The 24,081-nt window shown below is 45.3% G+C and overlaps 2 protein-coding genes across 3 annotated transcripts in view; both read right to left on the minus strand.

Annotated features, from left to right (window-relative positions):
* The window catches only part of LOC137416616 (bone morphogenetic protein receptor type-1B), a 156,658-nt gene extending 152,996 nt beyond the window's left edge, over nt 1-3,662 (minus strand). The window contains exon 1 of one of the 2 annotated variants that reach the window (XM_068102264.2): nt 3,358-3,662. The gene's annotated coding sequence lies outside the window, so the exon portion shown is untranslated. The remainder of the gene's footprint in view (nt 1-3,357) is intronic. The other variant, XM_078783205.1, reaches the window with a different exon arrangement.
* A 1,441-nt stretch (nt 3,663-5,103) lies between these two features.
* LOC137416614 (LIM domain-binding protein 3) overlaps nt 5,104-24,081 on the minus strand; it is a 70,219-nt gene continuing 51,241 nt past the window's right edge. The window contains exon 10 of the mRNA XM_078783207.1: nt 5,104-6,032. Coding sequence (XP_078639333.1) covers nt 5,943-6,032 — 90 coding nt within the window. The 3' untranslated portion in view covers nt 5,104-5,942. The remainder of the gene's footprint in view (nt 6,033-24,081) is intronic.

The raw sequence follows: 24,081 nt of genomic DNA on the forward strand, positions 1-24,081 counted from the left end.
TGAGAGGGGGTTGGGGTGAGAGGGGGTTGGGGTGAGAGGAGGTTGGGGTGAGGGGGTTGGGGTCAGAGGGGGTTGGGGTCAGAGGGGGTTGGGTCAGGGGGGGGTTGGGGTCAGAGGGGGTTGGGGTCAGAGGGGGGTTGGGGTGAGAGGAGGTTGGGGTGAGAGGGGGTTGGGGTGAGAGGAGGTTGGGGTGAGAGGGGTTGGGGTGAGAGGAGGTTGGGGTGAGAGAAGGTTGGGGTGAGAGGGGGTTGGGGTGAGAGGGGGTTGGGGTGAGAGGGGGTTGGGGTGAGAGGGGGTTGGGGTGAGAGGGGGTTGGGGTGAGAGGGGGTTGGGGTGAGAGGGGGTTGGGGTGAGAGGAGGTTGGGGTGAGGGGGTTGGGGTCAGAGGGGGTTGGGGTCAGAGGGGGTTGGGGTCAGGGGGGGTTGGGGTCAGAGGGGGTTGGGGTCAGAGGGGGTTGGGGTGAGAGGAGGTTGGGGTGAGAGGGGGTTGGGGTGAGAGGAGGTTGGGGTGAGAGGGGGTTGGGGTGAGAGGGGGTTGGGGTGAGGGGTTGGGGTGACAGGGAGGTTGGGGTCAGAGGAGGTTGGGGTCAGAGGAGGTTGGGGTCAGAGGGGGTTGGGGTCAGAGGGGGTTGGGGTCAGAGGGGGTTGGGGTCAGAGGGGGTTGGGGTCAGAGGGGGTTGGGGTCAGAGGGGGTTGGGGTGAGAGGAGGTTGGGGTGAGAGGAGGTTGGGGTGAGAGGAGGTTGGGGTAAGAGGAGGTTGGGGTGAGAGGCGGTTGGGGTGAGAGGGGGTTGAGGTGAGAGTGGGTTGGGGTGAGAGGGGGTTGGGGTGAGAGGGGGTTGGGGTGAGAGGGGTTGGGGTGAGAGGGGGTTAGGGTGAGAGGGGGTTGGGGTGAGAGGGGGTTGGGGTGAGAGGAGGTTGGGGTGAGGGGGTTGGGGTCAGAGGGGGTTGGGGTCAGAGGGGGTTGGGGTCAGAGGGGGTTGGGGTCAGGGGGGGTTGGGGTCAGAGGGGGGTTGGGGGTCAGAGGGGGTTGGGGTGAGAGGAGGTTGTGGTGAGAGGGGGTTGGGGTGAGAGGAGGTTGGGGTGAGAGGAGGTTGGGGTGAGAGGAGGTTGGGGTGAGAGAAGGTTGGGGTGAGAGGGGGTTGGGGTGAGAGGGGGTTGGGGTGAGAGGGGGTTGGGGTGAGAGGGGGTTGGGGTGAGAGGAGGTTGGGGTGAGAGGAGGTTGGGGTGAGAGGCGGTTGGGGTGAGAGGTTGGGGTGAGAGGGGGTTGGGGTGAGAGGAGGTTGAGGTGAGAGGGGGTTGGGGTGAGAGGAGGTTGGGGTGAGAGGGGGTTGGGTCAGAGGGGGTTGGGGTGAGAGGAGGTTGGGATGAGAGTGGGTTGGGATGAGAGGGGGTTGGGGTGAGAGGGGGTTGAGATGAGAGGGGGTTGGGGTGAGAGAGGGTTGGGGTGAGAGGGTGTTGGGGTGAGGGGGGTTGGGGTGAGAGGGGTTGGGGTGAGAGGGGTTGGGGTGAGAGGAGGTTGGGGTGAGAGGAGGTTGGGGTGAGAGGGTGTTGGGTGAGAGGAGGTTGGGGTGAGAGGGTGTTGGGGTGAGAGGGGGTTGGGGTGAGGGGGTTGGGGTGAGGGGGTTGGGGTGAGAGGGGGTTGAGATGAGAGGGGGTTGAGATGAGAGGGGGTTGAGATGAGAGGGGGTTGAGATGAGAGGGGGTTGGGGTGAGAGGGGGTTGGAGTGAGAGGGGGGTTGGAGTGAGGGGGGTTGGGGTCAGAGGGGGTTGGGGTGAGAGGAGGTTGGGGTGAGAGGAGGTTGGGGTGAGAGGGTGTTGGGGTGAGAGGGGGTTGGGGTGAGGGGGTTGGGGTGAGGGGGGTGGGGTGAGAGGGGGTTGAGATGAGAGGGGGTTGAGATGAGAGCAGGTTGAGATGAGAGGGGGTTGGGGTGAGAGGGGGTTGGAGTGAGAGGGGGGTTGGAGTGAGAGGGGTTGGGGTCAGAGGGGGTTGGAGTGAGAGGGGGTTGGGTCAGAGGGGGTTGGGGTCAGAGGGGGTTGTGGTCAGAGGGGTTGGGGTCAGAGGGGGTTGGGGTCAGAGGGGGTTGGGGTCAGAGGGGGTTGGGGTCAGAGGGGGTTGAGATGAGGGGGGTTGGGGTGAGGGGGGTTGGGGTGAGAGGGGCTTGGGGTGAGAGGGGGTGAGATGAGAGGGGGTTGAGATGAGAGGGGGTTGGGGTGAGAGGGGGTTGGGTGAGAGGAGGTTGGGTGAGAGGGGGTGGGTGAGAGGGGGTTGGTGTGAGAGGGGGTTGGGTGAGAGGGGGGTTGGGGTGAGGGGGTTGGGGTGAGAGGGGGTTGGGGTGAGGGGGTTGGGGTGAGAGGGGGTGAGATGAGAGGGGGTTGAGATGAGAGGGGGTTGAGATGAGAGGGGGTTGGGGTGAGAGGGGGTTGGGATGAGAGGGGGTTGGGGTGAGAGGGGGTTGAGATGAGAGGGGGTTGGGGTGAGAGGGGGTTGAGATGAGAGGGGGTTGGGGTGAGAGGGGTTGGGGTGATGGAGGGGGTTGGGGTGAGAGGGGGTTAGGGTGAGAGGGGGTTGAGATGAGAGGGGGTTGAGATGATGAGGGGGGTTGGAGTGAGAAGAGGTTGGGGTGAGAGGAGGTTGGGGTGAGAGGAGGTTGGGGTGAGAGGAGGTTGGGGTGAGAGGAGGTTGGGGTGAGAGGGGGTTGGGGTGAGAGGGGGTTGAGGTGAGAGGGGGTTGAGGTGAGAGTGGGGTTGGGGTGAGAGGGGTAGGGTTGGAGTGAGAGGAGTTTGGGCTGAGAGGAGAGTGCAGAGCAAGCAGAGATCGATCCAAATGGCGGAGAATGTACGAGAGAGAAATCACGTGATGTTCAACCACGGTCATCCGATGTGAAACTACGCTCCCTGGCCTGGAAACCATACAAAGCCGAGCACACCTTCTCTTCTCTTCAAAACGCACGATATGCACATCGTCAGTACAACTACAAGCACGAACACACAATATCAAAACGGAAATAAACTTTCGTCTCTCCGAACTTTTAGTTTTACACATCATCGAGGACTCGGACCGAGGTACGAAACACCGAGCACAGAGGGACCCGGGAAGGATCACGTGTGATGAAAATACACCAGTCCGAATAGTTTGTGAATTCCCTTGGAAACACATATCATTATACAAATCATAACCTTCTTTAAACTTTTATTTATTTAACTCCCCCTCTTCTTCTTCTCTGCCCTTTTCCTCTCAGAGAAGCACGAACTCGAGCAAAGTTAAAGGCTTTGGAATAAAATGGAATAAAAATGTGCGGACGGCGAGAACTAACAAAGCATTGACAACCTTCGTCTCTTCCCGCCCAGCGCTCTCACCTCCCCCGACCCCCACTCTCATCGACGCCGCATCCGTCCGGGACTCGGGGAGGCCGCGCCCCCCAACCCCCCCGTAGAACCCCGTGCGGTGAAGTGAAGCCACGATTCAAGCGCACTCCGACACCAAACGCGACGCTCCGAGCAAAAACACCGGAGGTATCCCACGAACACCTAAAGCAGAAGGTGCTCAAGAAGTCGCCTGTCGCCTCGACTACACACCCGCGTCTCCGTCTCGCTCCCCCTTCTTAACAACATTACCTCTCTTTTTCCTTCAGTGCGCCCGCGCGCGCGGGAATCGCCGCCCTGCGCCCTCCCCCAACGCACGAACGTAATGACGTCACGCGCCACACCCACGAGCGAGCGAGCCGCGATCCCGAGCATCAGAGAAAGTGAAAAAGGCACATGTGGGAAAATCTGTTCTTAGCATTTATTAAAAGAGAGCAGTCAGTCCATGCGTACAAGAGAGACCATGCAAAAAAAAAAAAATACCCAAAAAGGGACCCACGCTGTCTGCACTACCGAAGACCTCTGCAAGCACACACACCCCCGGGGGTCTACACTTACAAGTCCATGCAGTCTTCATTTTCGAACGACGTGGATCATCATCGACATGTAAACTGTTTTTTTTTTTACTCGAGTCGAACCAATTAGCGCAAGGTACACTCCGTTTGGCAAGTTTTTATATATATATATAATATATAATATATATATATATATATATATATATATATATATATACCTATATATATACCAATATATATATACCAATATATATATACCAATATATATATACCAATATATATATACCAATATATATATACCAATATATATATACCAATATATATATACCAATATATATATACCAATATATATATACCAATATATATATACCAATATATATATACCAATATATATATATATATATATATAAATATATATATATATATAAATACTATATATATATACTGTATGTATATATATAAATATATACTGTATGTATATATATTATATATATGTATATATATACTGTATGTATATATATAAATATATACTGTATGTATATATATATACTATATATGTATACTATATACTGTATGTATATATATAAATATTATACTGTATGTATATATACTATATATATATATGTATATATAATATATATATACAGTATATATATATATATATTATATATATATATATATATATATATATATATATATATATATATATATATATATACTAATATATATATATACTTATATACATAATATATATTGGTATATATATATATTATATGTGGTATATATATATATTGATATATATATATTGGTATATATATATATATTGGTATATAATATATATATATATATATATATATATATAATATAAAATTACGTAGTATATATATTATATATTAAATATATATACGTAGTATATATATATATATATATAATATATATATATATATTAAATATATATACGTAGTAGATATATATATATATATATATATATATATATATATATATATATATATATATATATATATATATATATATATATACTATATATATATATATGACATGCTTTTTCCCGAACCCCAAATCATGCACAACTCTGGGACGTGACCCCAGGACACGCGCACATCTCTAAGGCCGTACGTAAGTAACCTGGATAGTTCTGCATTGTTTTGTGTCCTCGTTAAACATTAAACTCTACTTATCGCCTGTTTACGTGAACAGCGGGTGGTGCGCTGAGTTGTGGACATTTAATCAAAGGTCATTTGCACGAAATCAGATCGTGTCCCAAAAATGCGGGTGATCGGTCATAATCGGGTCTTGCAGCGAAATACTCCCAACAATGTCCAGTGCTTTCATCCCCACTTGGGGACAGGTTTTTGGCAAAAGTCCAACCGATTCGACAGCGTATGATTACACCAATTCAACTTCAGACGTTTAACACGCACCTGGACATTCCATCAATCGGGCTGCAAGGTGTGCGGAACCTTCAGGTAGTGTCCGGTATCTCATGGCCTTCCAGCATGGAGAGGTATAGACGCAGTTGGGGGGATGTTTTTTATGTGGACAAAACACCCTTGCAAATGAGGCTCCATCTAAACCTCAGGTATCGATAAGCAATCATAGAGATTCAAGGGAAGGAATTAAGGCCTTGATATGAACAAAAGGTTTCCAGTCATATAAGGCACATGTTTGGAATTCCTAGGTCAACGTGGAGGTTGCATCCTGTGGGAAAAGGTGGACCCAAAAAGTTTTGCTTCAATGTCGTTCCTGAAACAATATTCCTATATCATAGCTGCTCGGGGGTCCTGGAGACAATTCATATCATCATGCACGCCTGTTACATACGGTACAAAAACAAAATGAAACCGAGAGAACCAAACCCCAGACATCTGGTCGCTACAAGGTCTCACACACAGCTCGGGCCAAGGGAGAATGTTAGAAGTCCAGCTCTGACCAAACAGCCATTAGTCAGCGAAGCTTCAGCTGCATCATTGTAGACCATTGCAAGCAAAGCAAGAACACCATCGTATTATTGGTTTGCGAGCCACGCCCTCCCCCCTCCCCCATTTAAATGTTGATAGCATGTGCGTGCTTCTTGCAAAGAGGCTTGTCTTTTTTGGAGAAAAATGGCTGCCCTTCTAGGTTCACATGGCACACCTTGGAAAGGAAAAAGAAAGGGGAAGGAGTAGGAAGAAGAGCAATGTTGTGAACAAAACAGGAAATCAAGAAAGATTCCTCAATTCATTGTGCATCACATGAAACAATGAATACTGAACTTTGCTTATGCGACAGACAAACATTTGGAAATAAGCAAATTCTCCAGCTTATATTAGACATACAGGTAAGTGTCACACGTCACAGTACAAACCTTCCGCAAATACTTTTACACCGGGTACTTTGCTTAATAACACCAGGAAACACACTGTATCACCAGGAAGCTCCTTTTTATTATTAATATTTTCACAGGATCGAAAGCTCATAGTGGAGCTGACACACACACACACACACACACACACACACACACACACACACACACACACACACACACACACACACACACACACACACACACACCATTACTCCGAAAGAATTCAAGTGTAATTTGGCATAGATTAATGTACCAACGGCACAAGGTAAACCAACCAAAATGCACAACATAAAAATCGACTTAAATACAACAATACAGGAGCTAGGCAACAAAGGATCATATAAATACCTGTGAATAGAAGAGGGCTACCAAATATGTCACAAACAAATGCAAAGACAATTACCAAAGAATACCTGCAGAGAACAAGGCTGATCATGAAAACATATCTCGCCCCGAGAAACAAAATCAAAATCATAAACCAACAAGAAAGAGCAATCAGAGATTGCAGACCCTCACCAGGATGTGTTTTAGTGGTTTTAAGGCTTTTGTGTGAAAACAAATATGGCGGCCGAAGCAGGTGACCGATGACGTCATCATTATTTTTTCTTTTGCTGCCAATTTATCCCGAGATGACGCTCAATAAAATTGATCTTGATCGGATGAAGTTCTGCACTTGTCCAATTATGACGTCATAATGGAGGCACCTATGACAACATCATTAACATATGTTATTCCGCATGGGGAGTTCTTTACATGAGCCATGTCTCAATTTTTTCTCTGCAGCGCTTTTGGAGATATGGAGGTGCTACGTTTTTTGGTTTTTCCAAGATGGCGTCTGTACCACGTGACCTATGACGCTATAATTATCATTTAAAAATTCTACAGGAGGAGCTGCACATATTATGAAAATTTTGTGTCCATCGGACTAACAGTTGCAGAGAAAATCATCTTTATTCTGTGCGGAGAAACAGACGGCCAAACAGACAGACAAACAGACAAACCATAAATATGTCATGCATAGCACGATACCAGCGAAATCCCTAAAATAAGTTGTTGGCCTATGATGACCTCAAAAATACTTAGTGGTTGAATTCAGTGATGAGATATGCAAATCCTCTTAAAATTTCAAGCCAATCGGATGAAAGTTGAGGATTTTAAAAATCTGGCCTATGTTGACCATTTGGCCTAGGTTGACCTCAAAAATTGTTGGTGGTTGAATTCAGTCAGCATATATGCAAATCCTCGTAAAATTTCAAATCAAATGAAAATTGGGGATTTTATAAATTTGACCTATGTTGACCTCAAAAATACTTGCTGGTTGAATTTAGTGACCAGATATGCAAATCCTCTTCGAATTTCAAGTTAATTGGATGAAAATTGAGTGTTCTAGAAATTTGGCCTATGTTGACCGTTTGGCCTATGTTGGCCTCAAAAATAGTTGGGGGTTTAATTTAGTGTCCAGATATTCAAGTCAATCGGATGAAAATTGAGGTTTTTGGAAATCTGGCCTATGTTGACCTTTTGGTCTGTGATAACCTCAGAAATACTTGGTAGTTAAATTCAGTGACCAGATATGCAAATCCTCTTCAAATTTCAAGTTAATTGGATGAAAATTGAGGATTTTAGAAATTTGGCCTATGTTGACCATTTGGCCTAGGGTGACCTCAAAAATAGTTGGTGGTTGAATTCAGTGACCATATGTGCAAATCTTCTTAAAATTTCAAGTCAATCGGATGAAAATTGAGGATTTTAGAAACTTGGCCTATGTTGACCTTTTGGCCGATATTGACCTAAAATATAATTGGTGGCTGAATTCAGTGACCTGTAATGCAAATCCTCTTCAAATTTCAAGTTAATTGGATGAAAATTGAGGATTTTAGAATTTGGCCTATGTTGACCATTTGGCCTATGTTGGCCTCAAAAATAGTTGGGGGCTTAATTCAGTGTCCAGATATTCAAATGCTCTTCAAATTTCAAGTCAATCGGATTAAAATTGAGGATTTTAGAAATTTGACAAAGTTAGTGACCATTGGCCTATAATGACGTATTGACCCCAAAAACAATAGGCTTCTTTCTTATGACAAACTCCACCATTTGGTGAAGTTTTGTGAATATCGGTTTGAAATTGTGACCTGTAGGCGACTGACAAACACACAGACAGACAGACAAACAGACAGAATAACGTACAAGACCAACCAATATACTTGAAAAATCTTCGATTTTCACAAGTAACAAACGGACTCAAATGCAAGACCCTCTCGTCTGGCGAGGGTAACAAGCAATACCAGTATTGCAATGCACCTGCAGAATAATAAACTGGCCACAAGCAGAAATCAACAAACGAGATATCAAAACATATATTGTTACGTGAATATATATATTGTTATGGTTGAGAAATATAAGAAAACCCCTCTAGTTAATATTACACGACAACATGTAGCCTGCATTAGTCAGTTATTTCTTATTAAATGTAAAGATTAGCTCCCTTTCCATTGTGTAGTAATTAAAGGTGCATATATGCGTTGAGTTAGGCAGGATCCCAAACCCTTGTGCTTTTGAAGAAGACATTGGTTCGTGGGTGGGCAAGAAGGGTCCACGTGGAACCTTCTAGAGGGAGGTGTGGTTGAATGACAGCATGTGACTGGCAGCAGCCAGTAGGGGTCCGTGGAACCTTCCAGAAGGGCATTCCCCCCCTCCCCTCCCCCCCCCTGCCCCCGATAAAAGGCAGAGCTGGTCATCCTTCGTGCTGGTCGTTCTTCCGGCTGATCGTCCTCCGTGCTGGTCCTTCTTTATGCTGGTTGTTCTTCGGGCTGATAATCCTCCGTGCTGGTCGTTCTTCGTGCAGGTCGTTCTTTGTGCTGATCCTCCTTTGTGCTGTCTACCGGATCGACCCATATGCTACACGCGCAGGAACTGCCCTCACACGAATCAGCGTCCACACATCCTAACGGTATGAGTCTAACCTGTGTGATTTATCCGCTGTGTGCGAGTGTGCCAGTTGCCTGTGTTGGGAATAGTTAGGTAAGGATTTATGATAAGCCTGCCTCTCGTCCTTTTTATGTGCTTTTTGTGAATAAAGACGTGCACGTTATATTTCCTCTCGACCTGCTTGTGTGCGTCTTTTTCCCCCATTGACCCTGCATTGTTCGAACTGAATTCGGCTGCTCGATTAGGTCTGCAGATAATGTAGTGTAAAAACGTGACCCGCTTGGCGCGCCTGATTGAACAAGGTGTGGGATCGCGAGGGGTTCAATCCCTGGTCTTCCCGGTCACGTGGTCTCGAAGGTATTCGGATCATGGTTGATAACCCTTCGGCCCGTGGTTGGGGGATTGGCGATTGGAGTTGCTACGCAACCCGCCAAGCGTGAACGTCGTCGCGGTCGACTGCGCATGGACCCAGTGTCTGTGGGGAAACGGGGTCTTAACCCCCCATTAGTATGTCGACAGACACAGGTTCCGCAACAATATATTATAAATACTGAACATCAAAAGAAACTTATCACTTTCATTTTTTGAAATGTGAAGCTTCACAAACACGTTTCTTCAATAGTAATGGCTGATTATGTAATGGGAACTTCACTTCAACCACCTGGTTGATCAACAATGGCATGCTTGAGTGGGTCTGTATAGGGATTTTTGCCTTTAAATAATGACCCTCATAATGAAATCCTTCAGTTCTCGTGGTTAGACATTCATTTACTGCTGTCTATAGTCACTCTAGAGGCTTCTGACAGGGAAAACAACAAGAAAATGCAGATGCCACGCCTGACATCTGAACAACGTTTAAGGGCAATTGGGATGCTTGAGGCTGGTGTAAGCCAGCGAACAATTGCCCAACGTCTTGGTTGCTCACAGCCTGCAATTTCCAACCTGGCCATGCCTTACGGTGAAACTGGAACTGTGAATAATGGTCAACGAAGAGGAAGACCATGGATAACCACCCCAAACCAAGACCGCTGGATTGTGCTACAGCATCTTCGTGATCCTTTTTGCCCTGCGACGCAAACAGCTGCAGTGAAAAAAAGGTCGCCATAACAACCGCATCAGTGTCTCGACTGTGCGGATGCGCTTGAGATGTCGGGGCCTGGTGGCAAGACGTGCTTGCAGAGGTCCAGTGTTGAACGCTGTGCATCGGCGGAACAGAATAAGATGGTGTCTGCAGCATCGCCGCTGGACACAGCAACAGTGGAGTGCAGTCTTGTTCAGCGATGAGTCCAGATTTTGCCTTCATGCTGCTGATGGGCGTCAACGGGTATGTCACAGAGGTGGGGAAAGGTATGCATCATGCTGTATTCGCCAGATCAATCGTTGGGGAGGACCCAGTGTGATGGTATGGCCCGTCATTTCCACCCGTTTCTGTACACCTCTGGTTGTCATTGAAGGCAATCTCACCAGTCCGTTATGTCAATGAAGTTTAAGACCTCATTTGCTGCCATTTCTCCAGGCTCATCCTGGCATCGCGGTTTTCCAGCAGGACAAACGCTCGACCCCATGCTGCTTGCCTGACCACCAACTTCCTCCAGGAACAGGGTGTTGAAGGGATGCCTTGGATGCCTTATTCCCATGACCTCAATCCCATTGAGCATTTATGGGATGAGCTTGCATCGAGTAGATCAACGGCTGTCAATCGGCAAATGCTCATTCAAGGCTTGCAGGAGGAGTGCGATAGACTTCCCCAGGACCGCATCAGACGCCTGGTACAGAGCATGCGTCGGAGGTGTACAGCCTGCATCACAACTCAGGGAGGACACACACGATATTGAGGACTGCTGTAATTCTGTCGTTGACTGTTAGGAGTGTTGTGTCCATTCCTGTGTCATTTTGTTTTGACTGTATGCAGGTGCATGCCTTTGTGTTGCAATACTGTGACTTTTGATGCACCACCCCTTGTGATGTTCATGCTTTTTGTTTTTTGTGATTGAGGCACCTCTTGTTTATTGACATATGCTTCGTAAAGCTAGCTGAACTTTACCTCTGTGTTAAAATATTTTTCATTTTTACGTGGAGGATTTCAATGAGTGTCCTTCTAAAGATTTGATAAGTTTATAAGACAGAAGCCTCTCCTCAGTGAAAGACACATGAAAGCCCACTTGGAGTTTGCAAAAAAGCACCTAAAGGACTCTCACACTGTGAGAAACAAGATTCTGTTGTCTGATGAAACCAAGATTGAACGGTTTGGCTTCCGTCTGGCCACTCTGCCATAAAGCCCAGATCGGTGGAGTGTTGCAGTGATGGTTGTCCTTCTGGAAGTTTCTCCCATCTCCACACAGGATCTCTGGAGCTCAGCCAGAGTGACCATATGGTTCTTGGTCACCTCTATTACGAAGGCCCTTCTCCCCCGATTGCTCAGTTTGGCCGGGCGGCCAGCTCACGGAGAGTCCTGGTTGTTCCAAACTTCTTCCATTTAAGAATTATGGAGGCCACTGTGCTCTTGGGAACCTTCAATGCAGCAGAATTTTTTTGTCGGCTTCACCAGATCTGTGCCTTGACACAATCCTGTCTCTGAGCTCTGCAGGTAGCTCCTTCGACCTCATGGCTTGGTTTTTGCTCTGATATGCATTGTCAGCTGTGAGACCTTATATAGACAGGTGTGTGCCTTTCCAAATCATGTACAATCAATTGAATTTACCACAGGTGGACTCCAATCAAGGTGTAGAAACATCTCAAAGATGATCAAGAGAAATGGGAGGCACCTGAGCTAAATTTCAAGTGTCAAAGCAAAGGGTATGAATACTTATTTCAGTTTTTTCTTTTCAATAAATTTGCAAAACTTTCTAAAATCCTGTTTTGTATTTGTCATTATGGGGTATTGAGTGTAGATTGGTGAGGGAAAAAATGAATTTAAACGATTTCAGCATAAGGCTGCAACATAACAAAATGTGAAAACAGTGAAGGGGTCTGAATACTTTCTGAATGCACTGTGTATATATATATATATATATATATATATATATATATATATATATATATATATATATATATATATATATATATATATATATATATATATATATTGTTGTGGATATGAGAATGTTTTTATTTTATTTTATTGTTGTGGTAAAAAGTTGTTGTAAAATATCACCCCTCCTCCCTCCGTTTGTGGTTGTATAAAGGTCAAAGGGCGTTCCCGTAGTTAGTCCATAAAACATACATGCAGGACACGATATATCTTTGTTGACAGTTATATCCTTATTATGTGTATTAGTGTAAGGCTGTCTTCCATTAATTGAAATACTCCATTGCACCAAGTGAAATGAGATAGATTCCCTTTCATTCCCATTCCCAAAACCTCCATTTCCAACTGCGTCATTGCCATTCGCATTGCCAACTACATTTGCCGCCATCACCCGAGGTAATCTCGGAGAAGAAAGGCGTGTCTCCACCTCGTCATAGAGGGGAGGAGTGAGCCAGCCCCGAACAACCAACCAAGTACAAGGGGTTTGGCTTGGGAGGGCGGAGAGAGAACGCTCGGGGAGGTTCGCGAAGGTTCGAGGGTGTGGCCTATATAACCCGCGGCCCCGACGCCCCCAAGAGAGTTGAGTAAGGGATCCCTGAAAGAGCAGCTTCAGCCACCGCAGCTTCAGCCACAGCAGTTTCAGCCACCACAGCTTCAGCCACAGCAGTTTCAGCCACCGCAGCTTCAGCCACAGCAGTTTCAGCCACCGCAGCTTCAGCCCCAGCAGCTTCGGGGCCTTGACGGCAGTTTCGAGCGGGGCCGCGAAGGAACGGCGGCTGATAAACGCGCCGATCGAGAGAGGGCGGCGGCTGCTCATCCCCGACCCGACCGTGCTGCGGTTCCAGCTGGACCTTCCTCCCCCTCCAGCCATCCACCTCCTGCCATTCCTGTCATCATTCCCCACGTGAGTCTGTCTTTTGTTGTTCTGTCCCAGGGTATTAATTAAGACTGTAGGTAAGCTAGCATTGCACTGTGTCTCTGATTTCTTCTGTATATTATTTTATTATCTTTCCTTCTCCTTGTTTTTTTTGGTCCTGTAAATAGTAAATAAATTATATTTGTATTCCTTACCCTTTGTCTTTCTTCTTCTTCACATCCTTCGCTTTAGTCTTTTCCCCATTGAATATCTGTGGCGCGATTCGGCCAACGTTCAGGAATCGGGTTAGTCGGGGTAACTGTTAGGGCCGCGGTGCCATCCGCTCGGCAAAACAACATCCTATCCGCGGTCCGTAACAATATATATATATATATATATATATATATATATGTAAGTTCAAAACACACCTGGTCACAAGTGTGCCGCACTGACCGGGTCCTCAGTCGAGGTCCTCAGCATCATCCCGTTTCGGCACTTCAACCTCAATACGGTCAGCTAAGGTGGGCCAGCAGGGGCACGTACACATCCACATGCAGCAACTGCATCTGGATGCGTACATACCCCCACCCCCAACCAGTGCGAACAACAACAACAACAACAACAACACCTCCACATCCAGAATCCACAGCACCAAACAAACATGGTGGAACACTCAAACACCCACCTTTATACCCTTCACCACTCACCAACAAAACACACCAGATCATTCACACACACACATACACACCCATACACACACATACATACAGAACACCAACCAAACAACCACCTACACTTACATCATACACCACTCAACACACAAAAACACACACTCATGCAAAAATTAATTCATGCAAAAACACACACCCTCACCCACTCACTCATATACACAAAATAAGAAGTAATAATGATAACAAAAAACAAAAACAAAAAAACACACACACACACACACACACACACACACACACACACACACACACACACACACACACACACACACACCCAACCTACACCGTTCGACGTGCCTCCATAAACGTCCTCCATATCCAAAATGAGCCTTTCAAGGCAACCTGGGCCACCTTGTCACACATCCTCCTTCTTTCTGTCCCACACACTCCCAGCCTAGCAAGAAATGCAGAAAAGGAATTGCCAATATACCCTCTACACCCCACCTCAAATGGCTGACACGAAACGCGCCAACCCTTCTCCCAGCACTCTGCCTCCAGCTCACTGTACTTTCCTGTCTTCCTCTCGTGCACCTCCTCCATGTTCTCTTCCCAAGGTACCGACAACTCCCCTAAGATGACCTGTCTTGTTGCACTTGACCAAATGACAATGTCAGGCCGCAACCTTGTCACACAGATCTCCTCTGGGAATACCAATTGTGGCTTTAGGTCTGCCACCACCTGCCAATCACAAGCATCTGACAGCCCTCTTGCTTTCCACCTCCTCCTCCTCTTTCCACCTCTTTCCACTTGGCCCTCTTTGACAAACCACACCTCTTCCCCATCAGTCTCCTTCTCCACTCTTCTCTCTCTCGATCTCAGCACCTCTTGTTGCACCATCTGCACCACCACCGCCAGCACCTGATCATGTCGCCACCTGTATCTTCCTGCTGCCAATGCTACTGAGCATGCACTCAGTGCATGCTGCACCGTTCCCACACCTCCACACAAATAACATCTCTCCTCCTGCAACAACCTCCACAATCTCAAGTTTACTGGTGACGGAAGCACATCATACGTTGCCCGCAACAGGAAATTCAACAATATTGGCTCCATCCTCCAAATCTCTTGCCACTTCAATATCCTCACCCGCACACCTTGCTGTGCCTGACCGACTGCTTTCACATATCTCCCCTCCTCTTCCTTTCTTCTCAACTCCCTCTCAACCATCTTCCTCCTCTCTTTCACACATGCCTTTCCCCATCGCTCATGCTCCATCCACCCCAAGCCATGCTTCCCATGCTGTACCATCCCCATGACCTCCTCCTGTTGCAACCGCTCCTCCATCTCGTCCACCTCTGCTCTTGCATTCCACTTTCGACTTCCCTTCTTCTCTGGGAGAGCATTCTTTACCACTGCATCACTTGTATCCCGCAACATCATGAACTCCCGCACCCTCACCACCTTAAACTCCTCGGTTAATGATGTCAAGGGAAACTGGAGTTTTCCACCCTGACCATAAAAGGCAATGTTCGTCAAACAGCGTGGCACTCCCAACCACCTCCTCACAAACCCGCTCACCACAACCTTCATCCTCTCTACATGCCCAATTGCAATATCATACATCATCAATGGCCACAATACTCGTGGCATCAACCCAAACTTCAAACACCATACCTTCAACCTACCTGGCAAACCACATCCATCAATCCTCTTCAAACCTCTCAAAAGCTTGTTTCTGACCTCCTCCACTCTTCCCACATCATTCAACTCCACTGTATACCATCTTCCCAAACTCTTCACAGCGGCCTCTACCAATGATGGAACCACCTTCCCTCCCAGCTCAAACCTGTGCATGTTATCCACCACTCCTCGTCTCACTATCACACTCCTCGACTTTCTTGCTTTAAATCCCATTCTTGCCCACCGCATCAACCTTTCCAGTCGTCCCAGTACCTCTACTGCTGCATCAGCGGACTGTTGGACAACTGTCAGGTCATCCATGAAAGCAAACATTGCTGGCAACCTCTGACCAGGGGCTAGCTCCACTTCTTTCCCATGTCCACTCACCGCACGTATCAACAACTCCATAACCAGCACAAACAAAATCGGGGAGATGGTACATCCCATCGGAATCCCCACTTCCAACTTCTGCCACTCTGTTACATAGGACTGTGTCGCAAACCGCATCCAAAACTGATCATAATATGCCATCAAAAAATCCCTAAATCTCCGTGGGACCCAAAAGAAATCCATGGCATACCTGATCAAGGCATGCGGCACTGACCCATATGCATTCTCCAAATCCAGCCATACCACCGCCACATCCTTCCTTTGCCTTTTCGCCTCCTGTAACACTTGCCAGACCATTGCCGAGTGTTCAATTCATCCTGGTGATCCTGGTATTCCTGCCTTCTGCACAGAACCATCCACAAAACCATTCCCTCTGATGAAGCCTGAGAGCCGTGCCGCAAAGACACTCATCAATATCTTCCCATCTACATCGAGCAATGATATTGGTCTAAACTGCTCCAGTGTCACAGCCTCCTCCTGCTTTGGAATATAAACTCCTTCCGCCCTAGTCCATTGACTGGGCACCACTCCTTGCCTCCATACCACCTTCAGAGCCTTCCACAGATACTGCCTGATGCCTTCACAACTCTTAAACACCTTGTATGGCACTCCACTTGGTCCTGGAGCCGATGCCGCGCGTGCCTTCCTCAAAACTGCCTCAATCTCAGACATCTTTGGCTCTGACAAATCAAATGGAACACCTGGCTCTGTCGGTCTCACCAATCCTTCGATGTCATATATATATATATATATATATATACTGTATATATATATATATATATATATATATATATATATATATATATATATATATATATATATATATATATATATATATATATATATATATATATATATATACATACAGACTTGGTATATATATAATCGTCATATATATATATACATACATATATATATATACATACATATTCCATATATATATATATATATACATACCGTGCCTATGAAAAGTCTACACCCCCTTTCAAGATTTTCACCTTTTGTTGCCTTATACCCTGGAATTAAATTGCATTAAATCAGACTTTCCCCACCTTTATTTACACATCGTAACCCACAACTTCCAAGTGAAAAACAATTTCTGCAAATTTCAGAAAATTAATTTAAAATACAAAACTAGGAAATCTTGTTTGGATAAGAATCCACTCCCCTGAGTTAATACTTGGTGGAAGCAGCTTTGACAGCAAATACAGCTGTGAGTCTGTTGGGATATTTCTCTACCAACTTTACACACCTTGATTTGGCAATATTTGCCCATTTTTCTGGACAAAACTGTTCAAGCTCAGACAGGTTGCATGGGGAGCATTGATGGACAGCGATATTCAAATCATGTCACAGATTTTCGATTGGATTTAGGTCGGGGCTCTGACTGAGCCACTCAAGGACATTAATATTTTTGTTCATTAGCCCCTCAAGTGTAGCTTTCACTGGGTCGTTTTCGGGTCGTTTTCATGCTAAAAGGTAAACTTCTGTCCCAATTTCAGATTTCTTGCAGAGGGCAGCAGGTTTTCCTCTGGGATTTTTCTGTATTTTGCTCCATCCATTTTCCCTTCCATCCTGACAAATGCCCCAGTCTCTGCTGATGAGAAACATCCCTATAACAATATAACATGATGCTATCACCACCTTGCTTCACAGTCGGGATGGTGTTCTTTGGGTAATGTGCTGTGTTGGGTTTGCACCAAACGTAAAGTTTTGCATTTAGGCAAAAAGTTCCATCTTGGTTTTGTCAGACCACAAAACCTTTTGCCACATGACCTGGCTTCAGAATCTCCAGAGTGTTTTTTTGTATACCTCAAACGGGACTCAAGGTGGTCTTTTTGGAGTAATGGCTTCCTTCTTGCCACCTAATGGTACAGGCCAGACTGTGGAGTGCTTGGGATATTGTTGTCACATGTACACAGTGACCAGATTTTGCCAAAAAGACCTGTAGCTCTTTCAAAGTTGCCATTGGCCTCTCGGTGGCCTCTCTGATCAATCTCCTCTTTGCTTTGCCATCCAGTTTGGGGGGATGGCTGATATAGGCAGGGTCTTGGTGGTACCATATGCCTTCCACTTCTTAATGACTGTTTTGACTGTGCTCCAAGGGATATTCAAGGCCATTGAAATATTTTTATACGCATCCCCTGATCTGTGCCTTTCCACAACTGTATCCGGGATGTCTTTTTAAAGCTCCTTTGTGCTCATGGTTGAGTCTTTGCTGTGAAATGCACTACCCAGCAGAGGAAACCTACAGGAACAGCTGATTTTATCCTGAAATAATCAGAATCACTACAATTTAACACAGGTGGAAGCCAATTAACCTGGTGTGTGATTTTGAACGTGATTGGTTACACCTGAGCTAATTTACAATTGCTATTATATGGGGGGTGGACACTTATCCAACCAAGATATTGTAGTTTTGTATTTTAAACTAATTTTCTGAAATTTGTAGAATTTGTTTTTCACGTGGAAGTTGTGGGTTACGATGTGCAAATAAAGGTGGAAAAAGCCTGATTTAATGCATTTTAATTCCAGACTAGACGGCAACAAAAGGTGAAAATTTTGAAAAGGGGTGTAGACTTTATATACGCACTGTATATACACCACCGGTCAAAAGTTTTAGAACACCTCCATTTTTCCAGTTTTTATTGAAATTTACGCAGTTTAATGTCTCAATGTACTCTGAAATTAAGCAAAGAACAAATAAACAATTGGAGATAAAAAAGAAATCATAGAATCATTTTGTTCAACAAAATTTAATTTAATTTTTTGACTCAGCAAAGTCGCCACCTTTTGCAAATATAACCGCCGAACACACTCGTGACATTCTTTCTACAATGGAAATCAAATATTGTTTGGGAAGTTCTTCCCAACACTGTGGCAGAAGTTCTCACAAATGTGTTGCACTTGTAGGTTGCTTTGCTTTCACCCTTCTGTCCAGTTAATCCCAAACCAGCTCGATGGGGTTTAAGTCTGGAGACTGTGCTGGCCATTCCATGATTTGAAGCCTACCGTCTTGTTCTTTTCCTCAAAGGTAGTTTTGACATAGCCTGGAGGTGTGTTTAGGGTCATTATCTTGCTGTAGGATGAACCCCTGACCAACTAGGCATATACCAGAGGGTATTGCATGGCACTTCAAAATGCTGTGGTAACCCTTTTGGTTCAGGATGCCAGTCACTCTGTGCAAGTCGTCGACTGGATTCAGCAAAAGAGCCCCAGACCATCACGCTTCCTCCTCCATGTTTGACAGTTGGTGTCACACACTGAGGAACCATCCTTTCGCCGACTCGACGGTGTACAAAAACCCTGCGTGATGAACCAAAGATTTCAAATTTTGATTCATCGGTCCATAAGACCTTCTTCCAGTCTTCAGTAGTCCACTGGCGGTGCTTCATGGCCCAGGCAAGCCTCTTTTTCTTATTTTGCCATCTTAGCAATGGCTTTCTCACTGCCACTCGACCTGTCAAAGCTGCAGCTCGAAGTCTTCTCTTCACAGTTGAAACTGAGACTTGTTTACTTCGACCAGTGTTAAGCTGTGGTTGAAGCTGTTGGCCTGTGAGTCGCCTATCACGCAAGCTGTTGACTCTCAGAAACTTGTCTTCTGATTCTGTTGTGGCTTTGGGTCTGCCAGACCTCTTCCTGTCAGAGTTTCCTCCAGTTTCCAATATACTACTTCCTGCAGTGTAATATTGTCCAAATAATGCTTCAGAGGGTGTAATAACAGTCTGTTCCAATACTGCTTTTATACAGACAGGGGGTTTGTTATCAAGAAATCAGCAGAGGTTGGGACACCTGTAGGAATTGTTTGCATCAACTTTCAAGGCTTAATTTATTTACATTGCTGCAGAACAGCTGTAAGTTGTTAACCCATTACTTGTTCCCTGAAAAAGGCCTTTTTTTTTTCTACAATATAACTGTGGAATTTACATTATTTTCCCATTTTTGCAAACCTAAATTTTTTTTTTTACCTCGAGCAGTTTACTGCTTACCTTTGTACCATTTCAGGTTATTCACTGGACTTGAATTGCTTAAATTTCAATAAAAACTAGAAAAATGTAGGTGTCCTGAAACTTTTGACTGGTAGTGTATATATATATATATATATATATATATATATATATATATATATATATATATATATATATATATATATATATATATATATATATATATATATAGTCTGTATATATATATATATATATATATATATATATATATATATATATATATATCTATATCTATATATATATATCTATATATATATATATATATATATCTATATATATATATATATATATATCTATATATATATCTATATATATATATATATATATATATATATATATATATATATATATATATATATATATATATATATATATATATATATATATATATATATACTGTATATATATATATATATATATATATATATATATATATATATATATATATGTATATATATATATATATATATATATATATATATATATATATATATATATATATATATATATATATATATATATATATATATATATATATATATATATATATATATACAGACTTGGCATTTAATATGGAATTTTTTTTTTGTGGGGGTGAATTTACTTTTCAAGATGACTTAAAACCAAAAGTTCATTGGAATTATGTCGAAATTATTCTAGCTTTTGTTAATGTGACCTTTAAAAGAAACAAAAACCACATTTGACATTTCGAAGCAAATAAATTGATCCTTGAAAGTGATGTAAACTGATATCGAACTCAATTCACGGACAGTACTGTGTTAAACTTCTGTACGTTTTCCAGAAGTATCTCTTTATTTTGCACATCAGCCAAAAAAATTTTCAACAAAAGCAAAAGCTAAATTATGACTGGGATTACCGACAGTAAAATTACAGTTCAGTACTTCGTGTAACCCCCACGCGCATTCAGGAGAGCACGTACATGTCGAGGCATGCTGTTCACGAGATTTGCCAAGGTTTGGACAGGAATTGCTTGCCATGCAGTGACAATAGTCTGCTGCAATTCACGCACAGATGTAGGCTGCTGGTCCAAGTTGTCGATTTGACGCGTTAATTCTACCCACAAGTTCTCTATCGGATTCATATCCGGGGACATGGCAGGCCACTCCATATGCTCTACACCACGGTCAGCAAGAAAGTGTTGGATCATGCAAGCACGGTGAGGCCGTGCATTGTCAACTTGGAAGACAAAGTTTCCTCAAAAGGCTGCACGAGCAAATGGAAGCAATGTTTCTTCCAGAATGACCCTGCACTTGAACCGGTTCAGGTTTCCATTCAGAACAACCGGGTCAGTTTTGCCCCCTGCATGAAAAGCAGCCCAAATGGTCACCCCACCACCTCCAGCTTGGACTCTTGGCACTTTACAATCTTCGTTGTGGGCTTCATGCACTTGTCTGCGCAGTCGGACGAGGCCATCTTGACGATAGACCAGAAATCTAGACTTGTCACTGAAGATCACGTGATTCCAGTGTCCTGGCTGCCATTGACGGTGCTCTCTGGCCCACTGCAATCGGCGCTGGCGGTGTTGTCTTGTCAGGCGTGGCTTTCTCAGGGGACGCCTGGCACGATAGCCTGCCTGAACCAGTCATTGGTTGACTAGCCTTCTGGATACAGGCACATTTGCCAGTTGCTGCCATTCAGCCCTAAGCTGTTTAGCTGACTTGGTACGGCCATTGCAGACTAACCGGTGCAGCTGGCGATCATCTCTCCTTGTGGTTCTGCGTGGACATCCTGGCCTCGGTATTGGAGTAGGGACACCCCTCTGAGCATTTCGTTTCAGGATCTTTGACACCTGACCTTGAGTGATGCCATACTGCCGAGCAATAGCACGCTGTTTCATGCCAGAATTTCGTAAAGCCACCACTCCATGACAAACAGCATTGTCAAGTTGACGGGCCATCTCCAGAGGAAGCGGCAATAACTTTTGTAGACGTGCAGCAGTTGTTTTCCACTAATACAGAATGCAAAAACCCTTATATACCCGATTGTGAAGCCAATCGTCAAATGTACCTGTCCTTACATTTTGTTACGCCACCTGTGATATATTCCTGTTATTGACTTCTTGCTGCAAAAGACAATCAGTGACATGGTTCTTTCAACAAAGACATCACCGAAGGGTAAAAGAAACTCACCAGATTCATATACTGAGTTCAGAAAGTAAACCCGTCAAGAAAAAAAATGTTCCATATTAAATGCCAAGTCTATATATATATATATATATATATATATATTGTTACCGATTTGGGAACCCCCCCCCCCCCCCCCCTTCACTTGTAAATATCCTCCTTTGTAATATTATCCCCTTTTATTAATTATTAAATATCGCACCCTAGGCCATCGCAACACGCAGCCAATCTTAGAATCATCTTGCTAATTATTTCCTATTCTATGTTTACTTAAGGCTCTGTATCCACTAGATTGACACCAGGTTGCATTACCAAATAAGGTTAGCTCCCCTTCAATAACGCCATACCCCAGCAAACTCCCTATCTCTCTGCAAACAGCTTAACAGGCGTGGGGTGTGCGCCCTCTCACTGGCCTTGGTGCTCTGCATTGGACAAGAAGGCGGGGTCGCCGAGAAGAGGCGTGGCCGTGGCTCGCCACAAGGGCGGAGCTGTTCAGCTCCGTTACCAAATAAGGCTACAAACAGAGCACGTGGGCGGGACCCAAACGGCCGAGGGCGTGTCACGACCCCGCTTCATAGATGCGTTCGAGGTTCGCGCATAAAGAAGATGGGAAGAGAGAAGGCTTGAGACCAGCAGAGGTGATGAGTGCACAGCACAAGAGGGTTGCCTGACGCGAGAGATCGTGCCTTGCCTGAGAGGAAATCCCATCATTACTGAGAGAGCGAGAGGGTCGTGGCGTCGACGCAACCACGTTGGTTCCAGCGGTTGTCGTGTTCGCTTTAAACCACGACGCGAGGTCGGAACGGAACCTCGACGGCTGAACGAGCCGAACCGGCCGCCTTTGCCAGCTGAACGGACCTTCTCCTGCCATTCCTGTCATCATCCCCGTGTGAGTCTGTCTTTGTGCTGTCCTGGGTATAAGTAAGACTGTTTAGATAAGGCTGCCCTGTGTTCTTTTTACATCCATATATCCTTGTACAACTTTGATCTTTCTTTTCCTCTGGTGGTTGTTATAATAAATGTGTGCTCTTTCTCCAAGCTTTGGTTTCGTCTTCCTCCAGTTGCTTTAGTCTTTTCTTTCCATTGGTTTACGTGGCACGATTAAAACCGCTATAATCGGGTTAGTAATTGTTAACGGCCTGGGTCGTGACTCGCTTCGCTCGGCGTGTCCATTACCGTCGTGACTCTGGCGGGGCTGGCTCCTCGCTGGTTGGGAGGTCACGGTAAGCAGGTATTCGGGGGGTCTTTTTTTTGGGTCTCTGGCCCGATTACCCTGGTCGTGGCTGACCACCAGTGACGTCACAGACCCCCAGGATCGGCGACGGCCAGTATAACGGACATGGGGTTAACCCCCCTTGCTAACGGGAGAGCCGTCGTCCCAGATCTGTAACAAATGGTGTCAGGAGTGGGATTTGAGGCCCGAACCAAATTTTTTATATAACATCAAAAGATTTGGTCAAAATTAAGAGCGCCCAAAATTATAGAATATCCCAAATTTGAGTCGTGCCATGGAGGACCAAGGCAACTGGATGCCGGTGGGGTTAGAAGATAAGGTAGAGTTAATGACCCAGGACCCCAGGGAGGAGGTTGGAGAAGGTGTAACACTAACAGTGGGGGTTGCAGGTGCACAAAATGGCGACGCCACGCACGAGGTTGGAGGCGCACAAAATGGTGCCTCGCACATGGTGGCGACGAGAGCCGAGCCCGCGGTGCCAACGGCCTGGGATCCATTTCTTGCAAATTTGTTGAAATTTTTGACCCAGTGGGATGAAGAAAACAAAATGTATGCCCAGGGGCTCATATCCACCAGGGAAATTAACAACATGGGTGTTCAAATGACTAAGGAACTAAAAGAAAGAACTGAGGAAATGGCGAGGGACAGAGTCGCATATGAGGTAAGGGAAGCGGAGAGGGACAGAGACCGCGGGTTGAGCGAGCAGGGCCCAGGGGTGCACGAGGAGGTAACGCGGGTCGAGAAGCGCTGGTTGAGCGAAGCGGAGGAAAGCGCGGGTACAATGACGGGGGTAGAAATCGCGACACGGGGTTTGGAAAAGCCGGCGACCGATGAGGTAGAGGGAATTTTATTAAAGCCAACGGTCGTCCGAGGGGAACAAAGACAAAGCAGTAGTGGGTACAA

This window comes from Myxine glutinosa, chromosome 8 (genome assembly GCF_964187855.1).
Source record: "Myxine glutinosa chromosome 8, kmMyxGlut1.1, whole genome shotgun sequence".
NCBI lineage: Eukaryota > Metazoa > Chordata > Myxini > Myxiniformes > Myxinidae > Myxine > Myxine glutinosa.